Source organism: Oncorhynchus clarkii, chromosome 4 (assembly GCF_045791955.1).
Source record: "Oncorhynchus clarkii lewisi isolate Uvic-CL-2024 chromosome 4, UVic_Ocla_1.0, whole genome shotgun sequence".
Taxonomy (NCBI): domain Eukaryota; kingdom Metazoa; phylum Chordata; class Actinopteri; order Salmoniformes; family Salmonidae; genus Oncorhynchus; species Oncorhynchus clarkii.
In genome coordinates, this window is record NC_092150.1 from 33,982,284 (window position 1) to 33,997,384 (window position 15,101).

A 15,101-nucleotide genomic window follows, 5' to 3' on the forward strand; every position below is an offset into this window, starting at 1 on the left:
GAAGGACCGAATCTATGGATTTCACATTTCTGGGAATACAGACATGCATCTGTTGGTCACAGATGCCTTAAATAAAAGGTAGGGGCTTGGGTCAGAAAACCAGTCAGTATCTGGTGTAACCACCATTTGCCTCACGCAGCGCGTCACATCTCCTTCGCATGGAGTTGATCAGGCTGTTGATTGTGGCCTGTGGAAATTTGTCCCACTCTTCAATGGCTGTGCGATGTTGCTAGATATTGGCATAGACTGGAACACGCTGTCGTACAAAATCGATTAAGAGCATCCCAAACATGCTCAATGGGTGACATGTCTGGTGAGCATGCAGGCCATGGAAGAAATGGGAAATAGTACACAATTCTACCTTCCAAGAATTGTGTACAGATCCTTGCTACATGGTGCCGTGCATTATCATGCTGAAACATGAGGTGATGGTGGCAGATGAATTGCACGACAATGGGCCTCAGGATCTCGTCACTGTATATTGATAAAATGCAATTGTGTTTGTTGTCCGTAGCTTATGCCTGCCTATACCATAACCCCATCGCCACCATGTGGCACTTTGTTCACAACGTTGACATCAGCATACTGCCAAATTCTCTGAAACAATGTTGGCGGCAGGCTTATGGTAGATTTATTAACATTCAATTATCTGGCCAATTGCATGCTCCCTAAAAACTTGACATCTGTGGCATTGTGTTGTGTGACAAACTGCACATTTTAGAGTGTTTTTTCCATTGTCCCCAGCACTTGTGTAATGATCACGCTGTTTAATCACCTTCTTGATATGCCACACCTGTCAGGGGGATCGATTATCTTGGCAAAGGAGAAATGCTCACTAACAGGGATGTAAACATATTTGTGCACTACTTTTGAGAGAAATACAGGCTTGCAATGAGCCTGGAATAACCCTCTCCTCCCCAAAACCCAAAGGGCCCTCTCCTCTGATCTGATCTTCGCCTCCAATGGGTTTTGAGAAGGAGACAAGGAGAGAGGACACCAGACGTTTGCAATTGAGATCTTCCCATAGATTACATTCCAAATGGCATCATATTCCCTATTATTCCCTATTAAATGCACTAGCAATATTTTTTTTTTTAACCTTTATTTAACTAGGCAAGTCAGTTAAGAACAAATTCTTATTTTCAATGACAGCCTAGGAACAGTGGGTTAACTGCCTGTTCAGGGGCAGAATGACAGATTTATACCTTGTCAGCTCGGGTGTTTGAACTTGCAACCTTCCGGTTACTAGTCCAACACTCTAACCACTAGGCTACCCTGCCACCCCTGGGTCATTGCCATGGTGTGGGGGAAAAAGAGTCCACCTAACCAACGTTTATAAGTTTGAGCAAAGCTAGCTCATTGAAATGACACAGTGGATTTGCTATTCAATATTCAGCTAATTCAGTTATTCAAGTTGAATGTAAAGGATTACGTTCTGTCAAATCCTTTTTGTCACTCTCCTCTATTTCTATTATTGTATTATTAATCCAATCATTCAGACTATTGTGTGAATGAAAGGACAACATCACCAAGTCATTGTTAAGGGTTAAACCTTCCCGACCGCCTCTGCCTTGGACAGGCTTCAAACAGAGATTGACTGTACCTATGGCAGTCTTGGCAGCGCAGCAGCCTTGTAGTTAATGTTTGGCTCTGTCTATCTGAGAAAAATGTGAAGAAAATGACATAAAAGGCTTGCATAAGCGTGGTGCCTTTTTGTGATTTGCGGTCCATTTGTGAGAGGCAGGTGCTCAACTGTAATTATGCGGAAGATGACTAGCGAATGTGTGTGTGTTTGTGTGTGTGGGTGTGTGTGTGACGATTCCTGGCGGACCCAACAACCATGTGTTCCTCCAATGTGTTAATGTTTTGGAAAACACACACACACAAAGTCTCTCCCTTACGGGCCTGTCACCGGTGGTCCCCAGAGTGTATCTGCTGTGTGGGTGTTTGTATCTAGGTTCCCCGGGGCCCCATTCTACATATTGTAGGAACCATTTAATGTCTGTGTTGTCTACCTTGTGTTTACCTATCTACATATGTAGTCCTATTTTAGTCTGGTCAATTGGATAATTCTGAACCAACGGTGAGACTGAGATTTGTGTAGCACAAGTAGTAGCCATTTGAACTATTTTACAGTGATATATTTGACTTGCAATGACTGTGATTGATTTGACTTGCAATGGCTGTGCTATGCGGTTGGTTGTGCTACGTATTTAGTTGAATGCACACAGGTTGTAAGTCTCCATGGACAAGACTTTCTGGTAAATAACTAAATGAACATGCAATACTAACCCCATCTCTCTCCTGTCTCCTTTCCCAGCTGTCACTATGATTGTGTGAGCTCCTAGCCATCGAGCGGAGTGGGAGTGTCGGTAGGAGAACAGAGGCGAGAGGAGTGCCTACACCTGGACTATGGCGCCGCACCACCGGCGGGCAGAATATCCCCTCGCCAGGGGGGCTGTGCTTATCCTGCTCCTGGGCTGTCTGGCCCTGCCATCACCATCCCATGCAGACAGTGAGTAACACAATCATATCGATGATACCTCCATAGATATATGCGGTATATGCACAGTATTCTTATACTATTTCTGTGTACACCCAGGGGCAGACTGAGACCAGAAATCAGTTCTGGCATTTCTAACACACTGGCCCATTTTTTTCCCTTGAGACCCCCATAATTAGCCAGATAGTGATCATTTTTGCACAAAAAAACAAAGTTAGACAGACCCACTAGTCTAAAAATGGGCCAGCCCTTCTAGCATTTGCCCGAAATGCAGATGGTCAGTCTGCCCTTGTGTACACCAGAGACAAGTGTGCAGAGAGAAGTGTGCAGTGCTGTTTCACTAGAGATGTACCAGCTATGATTACAATGTAACTAGCCAATGGAAATCATCCCAGTGGGGAAAGATGGTTGAAATTACATCATCCCACGCAGACAGTCAGAAGCACCATGATATTACCACAGAGAACATTCTGCCTGTTATTGTATAGCTTGGGGAGGTATTTTCCATCGGCTATAGGGGCTGGTTTCCTAGACTATAGGGGCTGGTTTCCTAGATCCAGATTAAGCCTGGTCCTGGACTAAAAAGCTTGCTCAATGAAGATTTGCCATAGAGATATATTGTTGATGATTCTCTAATTCTCTTTCCGTGGATACCTTCACCTGAGATGCACCAGAGAGAAAAGTGCTGTTTTGTATGACCAGAGATGAACCAGTTATCCTTACCATTTCCCCCAACTAGCCGCAGCTCAAAAGGTCATCGGGCAAAGTTGAAATGACACTAGAACTGGCTGTAAACTGTTTGTAATCACATCACATTGCTTTCTTGTGTGGCTCCTGTAGTAGTATAGCTTTGCAGAGGTATTTTCAATAGACAAAGTCCTGCAGGCAATAGGCCTACATTATCAATTTGTAAACTGAGGATGTTAAGGAAACAATGCTGTGACACATTCAATTATTTAAATCCCTGCTTGAACTAAGTGTTCCGTTTGTTCACTCTTATATCTATCGCTTCCTAACCTAAACAGATTTTACCTAGGTAATGGTCCATCCTGTTGTGATCCATCAGCAGTGCCAGACTCTGTGACATGTCTGATCTCTCTCTGCTGTTTACTCACCTTGTTACCATTGTTGAATCTTTTCAACCTCTCACTGCTTGTGATACCAGTCAGATATCTTGACTTTAGACCGTGTGAAAACAGTGAGTCTTGAGACCATCCCAGAACCCTGTCAGCTTTTCTTTTGTGTTCTGGGGAACATTGTTTGTGCTCTGAAGGAAGACTCACTAACTCTTTGTTTGTTCTGAGCCTTCTTCATTAATGAATGAATGAATTCCAGTGATTCTATGAGGGTTTCTCTCAGACAGCCTTCTTAGCATTCTTGTTTTTCTAACCCCTCCTCAGTCATCCAACATTATTCTAATGGCACACGGGGCAGACAATGGCAGGGACTTTGCAAATAGAGACTATGCTTGAGACTGCGTTTAGAACCCTCAAGTGCCAGACATAAAGAGGAATATGACTGTAATGTAACCATGTCCTTTCCATCCTAGTAACCTATCTATCAGTTTAAACAGTACAGCTCAACCCTGTCCTCTCTAGCCTGTCAGCTTCTACGTTACAGTATTCAGTAGGCTGAAGTGTAATGATGCAACAGTGCATGAAACCCAGGCACTTATACTACCACACGTTACAGTGACGAGATCAGGCTACCCTTCCACCAACCCCCCTGCCCATGACTGATGGGTTGGGGCATTATTAGACTTGGAATATCAACTGTTTCTCTCTCCAACAAACATTGTTGGTGTCCCCAGGGTGACTAAAGCATGGGCTGTCTTATTTTACTGATTTCTGAGCAGCATGTTGCTCTACTGTGCATGTCTTACACTTACAAGTTGAAATAGAAGATTGCATTATTGTAACCAACAAATGCATTAAGCATTTGTTAGGATTCCTGATTGATATATGTGAAGATCAGGTCTGGGGTGAGGTAAAGTAGCTAGACAGCAAAGAGGGTGAATCCATGAACCAGACGAGCTAATGCAATCATGTTGTTTGGGTGTTTCCCACGAGAGTCCCATTTCAGTAAGGCACACAGGCACACACGCATCCACCCACACCTCCACACGCAAACACACACGCACATACAAGCACGCATACCCAGGCACACACACACACACACACACACACACACACACACACACACACACACACACACACACACACACACCACCACACCACAGTAATCTCATTACTGCACAGCATCCTAGGGGGGAGCAGTACTCTCTTTAATCGACGTGACATGCTTCATGTCAAATGTATGATGATTTTTAATAGAAGGAATTAATGAGACAGAAAATGTAATATTCCGGGCCACTGTGTGTGTGTCTGCGTGTGTGTGTGTGTCAGGGAGGATGAGTGTCTGGGGGTAAATCCACTCACTGACAGTTCAGTTAGATACTCTGTGGGGTTGCACATCGAGAAGTAGAAAAAATGTTTTGTCGGCACAAAGATTGTTTATAGTTTTAAGGGAGGACAGCTAGCAATGCAAGAAGGAGCTGAAGCTTAAAAATAGCTGGGGCTGCCAGAAAGAATGCATGGTTCTGTAGAGTGAAACCCTCTTACTCTACCTGAGATTAGGTTAGATTTACTGACACACACAGTAGCCTACCCCATGATGTTGCCAGTTACTGGACCAGCTAAACCTTGCCATAGCTGCAATATTGTTTGTACATTTCTTAGCTTGATAAAAGTACTAGTGATTGAGATTATCTTAAATGTATGATTAATTATGTGATTAGATACACATCTAATGTCAACTTGAACTCCAATCCCACTAGATAACTGCTATCTTCCCAATTCCATAAAATGGATTCCATGATTCCATTACGCCAACACAAGCAAAGACTCAATGGGATAGTTTGTTAAATAGCCTGCCCCATATTTGCTACATATGTTGAACATGTTTGCAGTCAACATTGCTCTAGTGCCGAGGTGTCAACGCAATCGGCCCACTCTAGTGTAGCCCTGAGAACGACTTCTACATAAAACATCCTCCTATCAGGCTGAAAATGCCTTAACTCGATTGTATGGGTGGCCGCCTAACAAAAACGGGAAGATATAACACAGTTACAGACACCATAATTGGTTCCCATTGGTGTATAATACAAACAAAGCAACTTAGACTATGGAGGCTTTTAAGCACATCCAAACTTTTCACAGGGGCTGGATAAAGATCTAATATAAAGAGGAAGAGAGAAAGGGGGAATGTCCATTCACTGTTATACTGCTCGCAAATGTTATGATTTATAATAATCAAGGATTCATCTTACAGATCATATTTGCACTTCTCCAGAAATAGCAGACAAAAAAACGTGTTGCATTCGAGCCATGTACGTTCTCACCCTAAACGGTGAATCTATCTAATTCATTTTTGTTGTTGTTGTTTAATTTGAATAAAAACCAATCAATCTATTTTTGAAACCAATATTTCTAAGTACGATCAGGTCAGAACCATGATATCATAAATCTCTTCTCTCATTGCATGGCACTGTGTGCACACATAGGCCTAATTATCTTTACATATAACATTTGCACGTTTTTACAAAATAATAGGCTCCTGTTAATTCTTTTGTTGCCTATGTGCGAGGCAGATAAAAAAAAAAACATCTGCTGTTGATATGGCATTATAGGAGGACTGAATAGTTTGGAGGAGCTCGTCTTTGGTAATTGGACATGGGGCGCTCTTTGAATATGGGGATGGATAGCCTACTTGTGAATAATGATAAAGCATGAGTGCAAAACCCTTTAAAATCATTCTCAGTAGACCATTTAAACCCCCTTTATTCATAGGCTACTTTGGTCTTAATTAATGGGAGGGTAGGCTATGCTTGGTTTTTAATCAAATTAAACTTAATGGGGGAGGAAACCAATAAATGTTATGGTCAAAAAAGGCACATCTCTCCTTCCATGGACACTGTTCTTGATGGCTGGATAGGCTGCACTTTCGCTCTCAAAATCCATGCCATTGTCAACTGCTAAATATGTGTACATGATCAATAAAATATGATTGGATTTTGATTTGATGTTACGAATTCTAGATTTTTGTCTTGGTGGCTAACGTTTCTTACCTGACTAACGTTAGCTAGCTAGCTAGCTAACATTAGCCACCTAGCCACATAGGTAGAATTCCTAACATATCATTGGTTTTGCAAATTCATAACATGCTGTACGATTTGCAAATTTGTAAGATATTTTACATTTTGCAAATTTGTAGCATATAATATCAATTGTAATTCAGAACATAAGTTTAGACAAAATGGTGATGGACATCCACAAATGAATACACACCATACGAAACGTAACATATCCTACTAAATGGAGTATCTCAGATTTACTTACAGAATAATATGAAATGGTCTGAGAGCAGGTTGCGGTTTGATGTAATCGACTTTCCTATCAGGTGAAATTACGCAACAATGTGTTTATTGGTGCCATATATCTAGGTAATATTCGACTTGTAGATCAGGTACATCGCCCTCTGCGTCCCAAATGGCACCATATCCCATATATAGTGTACTACATTTAACCAGTGCCATGAGGGTATAAAAGGAATAGGGTGCCATTTGGAATGCAGTATTTGGCTCAGATCAGTAAGATAGAAAATGTTGTGGTTCGCAATCGAAAACACTTCTTAAATGGAACCATTCAAATTTAAATTAATGAGATGACACCTATTCAGTGAAATCTTTGTAATGCAATCTCTCGATCTGTCTCTTTGTATTGGCATATTACACAACATTAACATGGTCAACAAGAACAGGAGAAAAGTAAAAGATATTGGAGTCATGTAAAAAATGGCGCACTCACATTGTCCAGCCCCATGACCAGGTTTGGAAATTGAACTGTCTAGCTCAATTGTGTTGAGGTGGGAGGGGTGGCAACATTTGAGGTTTGTCCTTAAGAACAAGCACAAAAGTGTCAATTTCATGCAGCGCTAATGGGACGTTTTAAAACCCACAAAAAGCAGTTTCTAATGGTAACGTAGTTGATAATGGCATGGATTTTGAGAGAATACGTGTAGCCTATCCAGCCATGAAGCACAGTGCCTATGGATGGAGAGATGTGCCTTCTGTGCCGGTGAAGAACATATTTAGAAACATGAAAAAATGATTGGTTTCCCCCCATTTTATTTAATTAAATTAAAAACCAAGCATAGCCTACCTTCACCTTAATCAAGCCACAAGTAGCCTATGAATAAAGGGGTTTAGATGGTCTACTGAGAATGGTTTTTAAAGGGTTTTGCACTCATGCTTTTTCATTATTCACAAGTAGGCTATCCATCCCCATTTTCAAAGAGCGCCCCTTGTCCAATTACCAAAGACGAGCTCCTCCAAACTATTCAGTCCTCCTATAATGCCATATCAACAGCAGATGTTATTTTTTTTATCTGCCTCGCACATAGGCAACAATACAATTAACAGGAGCCTATTATTTTGTATAGACGTGCGAATGTTATGCATAAAGATAATTAGGCCTGAGTGTGCACTCAATGCCATGTAATGAGAAGACATTTCTGATATCATGGTTCTGACTCGATCCTATTTAGAAATATTGTTGTTTAAAAAAAACAAATATTGATAGTTTTTTTTGTTTAATTTGATTAAAACCCAAATGTATTGCCTCCCGAGTGGTGCAGTTGGTCTAAGGCACTGCACCACAGTGCTAGAGGCGTCACTACAGATCCGGGTTCGATCTCAGGCTGTGTCTCAGCCGGCCGCAACCAGGATACCCATATGGCCCAGCATCATCCGGGTTAGGGGAGGGTTTGGCCGGCTGGAATGTCCTTGTCCTATCGCTCTCTAGTGACTCCTTGTGGTGGCCGGGCGCATGCACGTTGACTTTGGTCGCCAGCTGTACGGTGTTTCCTCCAACACATTGGTGCAGCTGGCTTCCAGGTTAAGCAAGCAGTGTGTCAAGAAGCGGTGTGGCTTGGCGTGGTTGTGTTTTGGAGGACGGATGGCTCTCGACCTTCGCCTCTCCAGAGTCCATATGGGAGTTGCAGCGATGGGACAAGACTGTAACTACCAATTGGATATCATGAAAATGGGGTAAAAAAAATATGTATATTTCTAGATAAGTGAAAAAAATTATCTGTCAGATGATTCCATGATGTTTATACAACATAACATTTGCGAGCAGTATAACAGAAAATGGACAATCCCCCTTTCTCTTTATATTGGATATTTATCCAGCTCCTGTGAAAAGTTTGGACGTCTGTAAAACCCTCCATAGTGTAAGTTGCTTTGTTTGTATCATACATCCATGGGGACCAATTATCATGTCTGTAACTGCATTTAGACATAGGCTATTTAAAACATGTTGATATTTGGTTTTTATTAGAATTTGATTAGAATTATACACAGTCTATTAGGGCTCATTAATAGCCTAGTGAATTTAAGCTTGCTTATTGACTACATTTGTTATGTCCATGTCCACCGCAATAAACATTAGGTCTAGGGTAGATTTTATTAAGCCAGTAAGCATATTTTTCAATTTTATTTCTTGCGGCCCCCTTTAAATCGAGTAAAGGAGGAATTCTTTGCCTTTGCAGCCTGATAGGAGGATATTTTATGTAAACCGGTCTCTGGGGGACACTCAAGCGTATTACCGGCTGGGCTGATTGCATCAACGCCTTGGCACTAGAACAATGTGGACTGCAAACATGTTCAACATACAGTGCCTTGCGAAAGTATTCGGCCCCCTTGAACTTTGCGACCTTTTGCCACATTTCAGGCTTCAAACATAAAGATATAAAACTGTATTTTTTTGTGTAGAATCAACAACAAGTGGGACACAATCATGAAGTGGAACGACATTTATTGGATATTTCAAACTTTTTTAACAAATCAAAAACTGAAAACTTGGGCGTGCAAAATTATTCAGCCCCCTTAAGTTAATACTTTGTAGCGCCACCTTTTGCTGCGATTACAGCTGTAAGTCGCTTGGGGTATGTCTCTATCAGCAGTTTTCAGTTCTTTCCACAGATTCTCGATTGGATTCAGGTCTGGACTTTGACTTGGCCATTCTAACACCTGGATATGTTTATTTTTGAACCATTTCATTGTAGATTTTGCTTTATGTTTTGGATCATTGTCTTGTTGGAAGACAAATCTCCGTCCCAGTCTCAGGTCTTTTGCAGACTCCATCAGGTTTTCTTCCAGAATGGTCCTGTATTTGGCTCCATCCATCTTCCCATCAATTTTAACCATCTTCAATGTCCCTGCTGAAGAAAAGCAGGCCCAAACCATGATGCTGCCACCACCATGTTTGACAGTGGGCATGGTGTGTTCAGGGTGATGAGCTGTGTTGCTTTTACGCCAAACATAACGTTTTGCATTGTTGCCAAAAAGTTCAATTTTGGTTTCATCTGACCAGAGCACCTTCTTCCACATGTTTGGTGTGTCTCCCAGATGGCTTGTGGCAAACTTTAAACAACACTTTTTATGGATATCTTTAAGAAATGGCTTTCTTCTTGCCACTCTTCCATAAAGGCCAGATTTGTGCAATATACGACTGTTGTTGTCCTATGGACAGAGTCTCCCACCTCAGCTGTAGATCTCTGCAGTTCATCCAGAGTGATCATGGGCCTCTTGGCTGCATCTCTGATCAGTCTTCTCCTTGTATGAGCTGAAAGTTTAGAGGGACGGCCAGGTCTTGGTAGATTTGCAGTGGTCTGATACTCCTTCCATTTCAATATTATCGCTTGCACAGTGCTCCTTGGGATGTTTAAAGCTTGGGAAATCTTTTTGTATCCAAATCCGGCTTTAAACTTCTTCACAACAGTATCTCGGACTTGCCTGGTGTGTTCCTTGTTCTTCATGATGCTCTCTGCGCTTTTAACGGACCTCTGAGACTATCACAGTGCAGGTGCATTTATACGGAGACTTGATTACACACAGGTGGATTGTATTTATCATCATTAGTCATTTAGGTCAACATTGGATCATTCAGAGATCCTCACTGAACTTCTGGAGAGAGTTTGCTGCACTGAAAGTAAAGGGGCTGAATAATTTTGCACGCCAATTTTTCCGTTTTTGATTTGTTAAAAAAGTTTGAAATATCCAATAAATGTCGTTCTACTTCATGATTGTGTCCCACTTGTTGTTGATTCTTCACAAAAAAATACAGTTTTATATCTTTATGTTTGAAGCCTGAAATGTGGCAAAAGGTCGCAAAGTTCAAGGGGGCCGAATACTTTCGCAAGGCACTGTATGTAGCAAATATGGGACAGGCTATTTAATTAACGAACTAGCCCGTTGTCTTTGCTTGTGCTGACGTAAAGTCATGGAATCTACTTATTAATGGCATTGGGAAGATAACAGTTATCTAGTAGGATTGGAGTTCAAGTTCAAATTCAAATTGAAGATAATCTCAATCACTAATACTTTTATCAAGCTAAGAAATGTACAAACAATATTGCAGCTATGGCAAGGTTTAGCTGGTCAAGTAACTGGCAACATCATGGTGTAGGCTACTGTGTGTCAGTAAATCTAACCAAATCAAATTTTATTGGTCACATACACATGGTTAGCAGATGTTAATGTGAGTGTTGCAAAAGTCTTGTGCTTCTAGTTCCGACTATGCAGTAAAATCTAACAAGTAATCTAACAAATTCACAACAACTACCTTATTCACACAAATACACACTAATGTAAAGGGACGAATAAGAATATATACATATAAATATATGGATGAGTAATGGCGTAGGCAAGATGCTGTAGATGGTGTAGAATACAGTATATACATATGAGATAAGTAATGTAGTATATGTAAACATTATTAAAGTGGCTTTATTTAAAGTGACTAGTGATACCTTTATTAAGTCTGCTTATTTAAGTGGCCAGAGATTTGAGTCTGTATGTTGGCAGCAGCCTTTCTATGTTAGTGATGGCTGTTTAACATTCTGATGGCCTAGAGATAGAACCCAATCTTAGGTAGAGTAAGAAGGTTTCTCTCAATGGAACCATGCATTCTTTCTGGCAGCACCAGCTATTTTCAAGCTTCAGCTTCTTCAATTTATGTGCCAAAATGTTTTTTTTGACTCTTCGATGTGCATTCACATAGAGTACCGAACTGTGAACTGTGAGTGAGTGGATTTACTCCCAGGCGCTCATCCTCCCTAACAACACACACACATGCACACTCACGACATACACACGCCGCAGCCAGGAATATTCAATTTTCTGTTTAACTTATTCCTTCCATTAAAAATCATCCTAAATTTCACATGAAGCATGACATGTGGATTGTTACCACATTAAAATATGTGACTGACCGCCTCGATTCGGTCTTATGCAGCATCATTTGAAATGTTTTTAAAATATTTTGTTTTTACGTTGGATAAAAATAGAGACTCAGAGCTAGAAAATGGTATATCATACACTGCAGTTGAGGGACAACGGGAAAGTAATTGTTACCCCACTTTTTAGAAAATGTTCCTTGAATATTTTGGTATACCTACTGGAGAGCTCTTTGTCCACACCCATTCAGCATCATTCACATCATCCTAAACCTTAGCCCCACCCATCTCTTTAAAGATTTAAATGTGAGGCCATGTGGCAAACATGTGCTATATCAAATAAAATGTCAGTTTATTTGTCAGATGCACTCGATATAGAGGTGTAAATGGTACAGTGATGTAGTTACTTGCATAGTAGAAATATCAAAAACAGAACTTGTCCAGATAAAAATATGTAATAAATATTGTATCATTATTAGATGATGCTTATCAGACACACTTGTCTAAATTGATGGTTCATATTAAGGAAATGCTATAACCACCCCCCAGCCATATCTAGCTAAGTGGATGGGTCACTATGGTCTAGACATGTACACATGTTCATGAAATACAATAGATGGCCGTACTCACCCCCAGACTAATTTGATGGGTCATGTAATAATCTGGCAGAAGTGGAGTCTTTTGTTTAGACATGAAGCTAGCTAGATAGCTAAACAATGAACCGGCATAATTCAAACTCATACTACTACCAATACAAACATTGTCATTGCTGTAGTATGAAGTTGCAGGTAGCTAAAGCTAACAAACTAGGTTCAAAGTTAGCTAGCTATAACTAGCAAATGTATTTCTGATTTGAATAATATTACTACACAGATCATACAGTTGAAGTCAGAAGTTTACATACACCTAGTTTGGAGTCATTAAAACTCATTGTTCAACCACTCCACAAATGTATTGTTAACAAACTATAGTTTTGGCAAGTCGGTTAGGACATCTACTTTGTGCATGATACAAGTCATTTTTCCAACAATTGTTTACAGACAGATTGTTTCATGTATAATTTCCTATATCACATGTTTACAAACGCCAACTTGACTGTGCCTTTAAACAGCTTGGAAAATTCCAGAAAATTATGTCATGGCTTTAGAAGCTTCTGATAGGCTAATTGACATCATTTGAGTCAATTGGAGGTGCACCTGTGGATACATTTCAAGGCCTACCTTCAAACTCAGTACCTCTTTGGGAAAATCTAAAGAAATCAGCAAAGACCTCAGAAAATAAATGTAGACCTTCACAAGTTCATCCTTTGGAGCAATTTCCAATTTTTGGAGAAATGTTCTCTGGTCTAAAGAAGAAAAAATATAACTGTTTGGCCATAATGACCATCGTTACGTTTGGAGGGAAAAGGTGGCTGCCCGCAAGCTGAAGAACACCATCCCAACCGGGAAGCACGGGGGTGGCAGCATCATGTTGTGGGGGTGCTTTGCTTCCGGACAAACTGGTGCACAACACAAAATAGATGGCATCATGAGGGAGGGAAATTATGTGGATATATTGAAGCAACATCTCAAGACATCAGTCACGAAGATAAAGCTTGGTCGCAAATGGGTCTTCCAAATGGACAATGACCCCAAGCATACTTCCAAAGTTGTGGCAAAATGGCTAAAGGACAACAAAGTCAAGGTATTGGAGTTGCCGTCACAAAGCCCTGACCTCAATCCTATAGAAAATGTGTGGGCAGAACTGAAAAAGCGTGTGCGAGCAAGAAGGCCTACAAACCTGACTCAGTTACACCAGCTCTGTCAGGAGGAATGGGCCAAAATTCAACCAACTTAATGTGGGAAGCTTGTGGAAGGCTACTCAAAATATTTTACCCAAGTTAAACAATTGAAAGGTAATGCTACCAAATACTAATAATGTAAACTTCTGACCCACTGGGAATGTGATGAAAGAAATAAAAGCTGAAATAAATCATTCTCTCTACTATTATTCTGACATTTCACATTCTTAAAATAAAGTGGTGATTCTAACTGACCTAAAACAGGGAATTCTTACTAGGATTAAATGTCAGAAATTGTGAAAAAGCTGAATTTAAATGTATTTGGTTAAGGTATATGTAAACTTCTGACTTCAACTGTACATTGCTAATCTAGGGACACAACGTCATGAAACAGCATTCCCAGGGGTAAATTATGGTAGAACTTGCTCTGAAACGCCGACACCCAGACACTGTTAAGAACTAGCTAGCGAAGTAGATCTGATAACATAATTATTTAGCTATCTAACTAGCTAGCGAGCATAGACTATCAATACTACCTGCTCCCATAAGAGGAGATCTGCAATTGATACTAACAATCTATTAGCCCTATAATGAATTATATTCTGAAATTTAATCTGGTTTCTTTGAATCAGCACATTCCATGGGTTATTTGAATCAGTAATGTTACACCACACACATGATCTCTAGCCAGCTGAGAGTCCGTTAGACATGCACCCCTTACTGGATTGTCAAAAGCCCCACACCCTCGTTTTCCAGCTGAGCACACACTCAGCATTGCTACCTAATTAATAATAGATCTACTCACATGTCCAGGGCTTCTGGTTATCTTTTATATTCCAGTATTGAGTGACTGTCCAGGTCAGGAAAGGTCTTTGTTGGTGGCATATGTAATTAGCACAACAAGCTTTGGCATGCCAAATGTGTGCTCAATGTGTCTGCTTCGGTGCCATCATTACATGAATGCGAGACACAACTGTTTTGCCAAAATGACTTCCACCAATCCCTGTGGCCTAGATGATTATAGTATCTATCAGGCTGCACACAGGGGCCTGAGAGCGATGCTGTTTTGTTATGTCAACAAGGTGTGTATCTTTCACATGCTGATATTGTAGAGATGTGATGGAGACTCGAGAACGCCTGGATTCAAAAAGTATTTGTTTTCTTTCAAATAATTTCAGCAATTTATTGAGACTGCTTAGATGATCTGGTTTCTTCATATGAACTTTTGGGACTATTCTATTCATTTCATTACATCAGACAAGGTCAATCAAACATAGCTGAATTATTTGAAATAATAAAAACACTAATATAGCTGTGAGAAGCAATGAACGGGGTTCACAGGATGAAAGAAAGGAAACAAGATTGGTTGGATAACAAAGCTTTATGTGCAATCAGTGAAAGCATTACCATGTTCATCTCTCAGTACCACAAGGATGACGCAAGTGAAGTTTAGTCTAATGCTGTAGGTTGGTTATCTTTGAATGCAGCAGGTAACCATTCTTAAAGTAATTACTTAATGTA

The 15,101-nt window shown here is 40.5% G+C and overlaps 1 protein-coding gene across 1 annotated transcript in view; it reads left to right on the forward strand.

Moving 5' to 3' along the window:
- The window catches only part of LOC139406745 (receptor-type tyrosine-protein phosphatase F-like), a 453,529-nt gene that overhangs the window by 166,152 nt on the left and 272,276 nt on the right, over positions 1 to 15,101 (forward strand). Inside the window, exon 2 of the mRNA XM_071149731.1 lies at positions 2,321 to 2,515. Within this exon, the coding sequence (XP_071005832.1) occupies positions 2,413 to 2,515 (103 nt within the window). The 5' untranslated portion in view covers positions 2,321 to 2,412. The remainder of the gene's footprint in view (positions 1 to 2,320; positions 2,516 to 15,101) is intronic.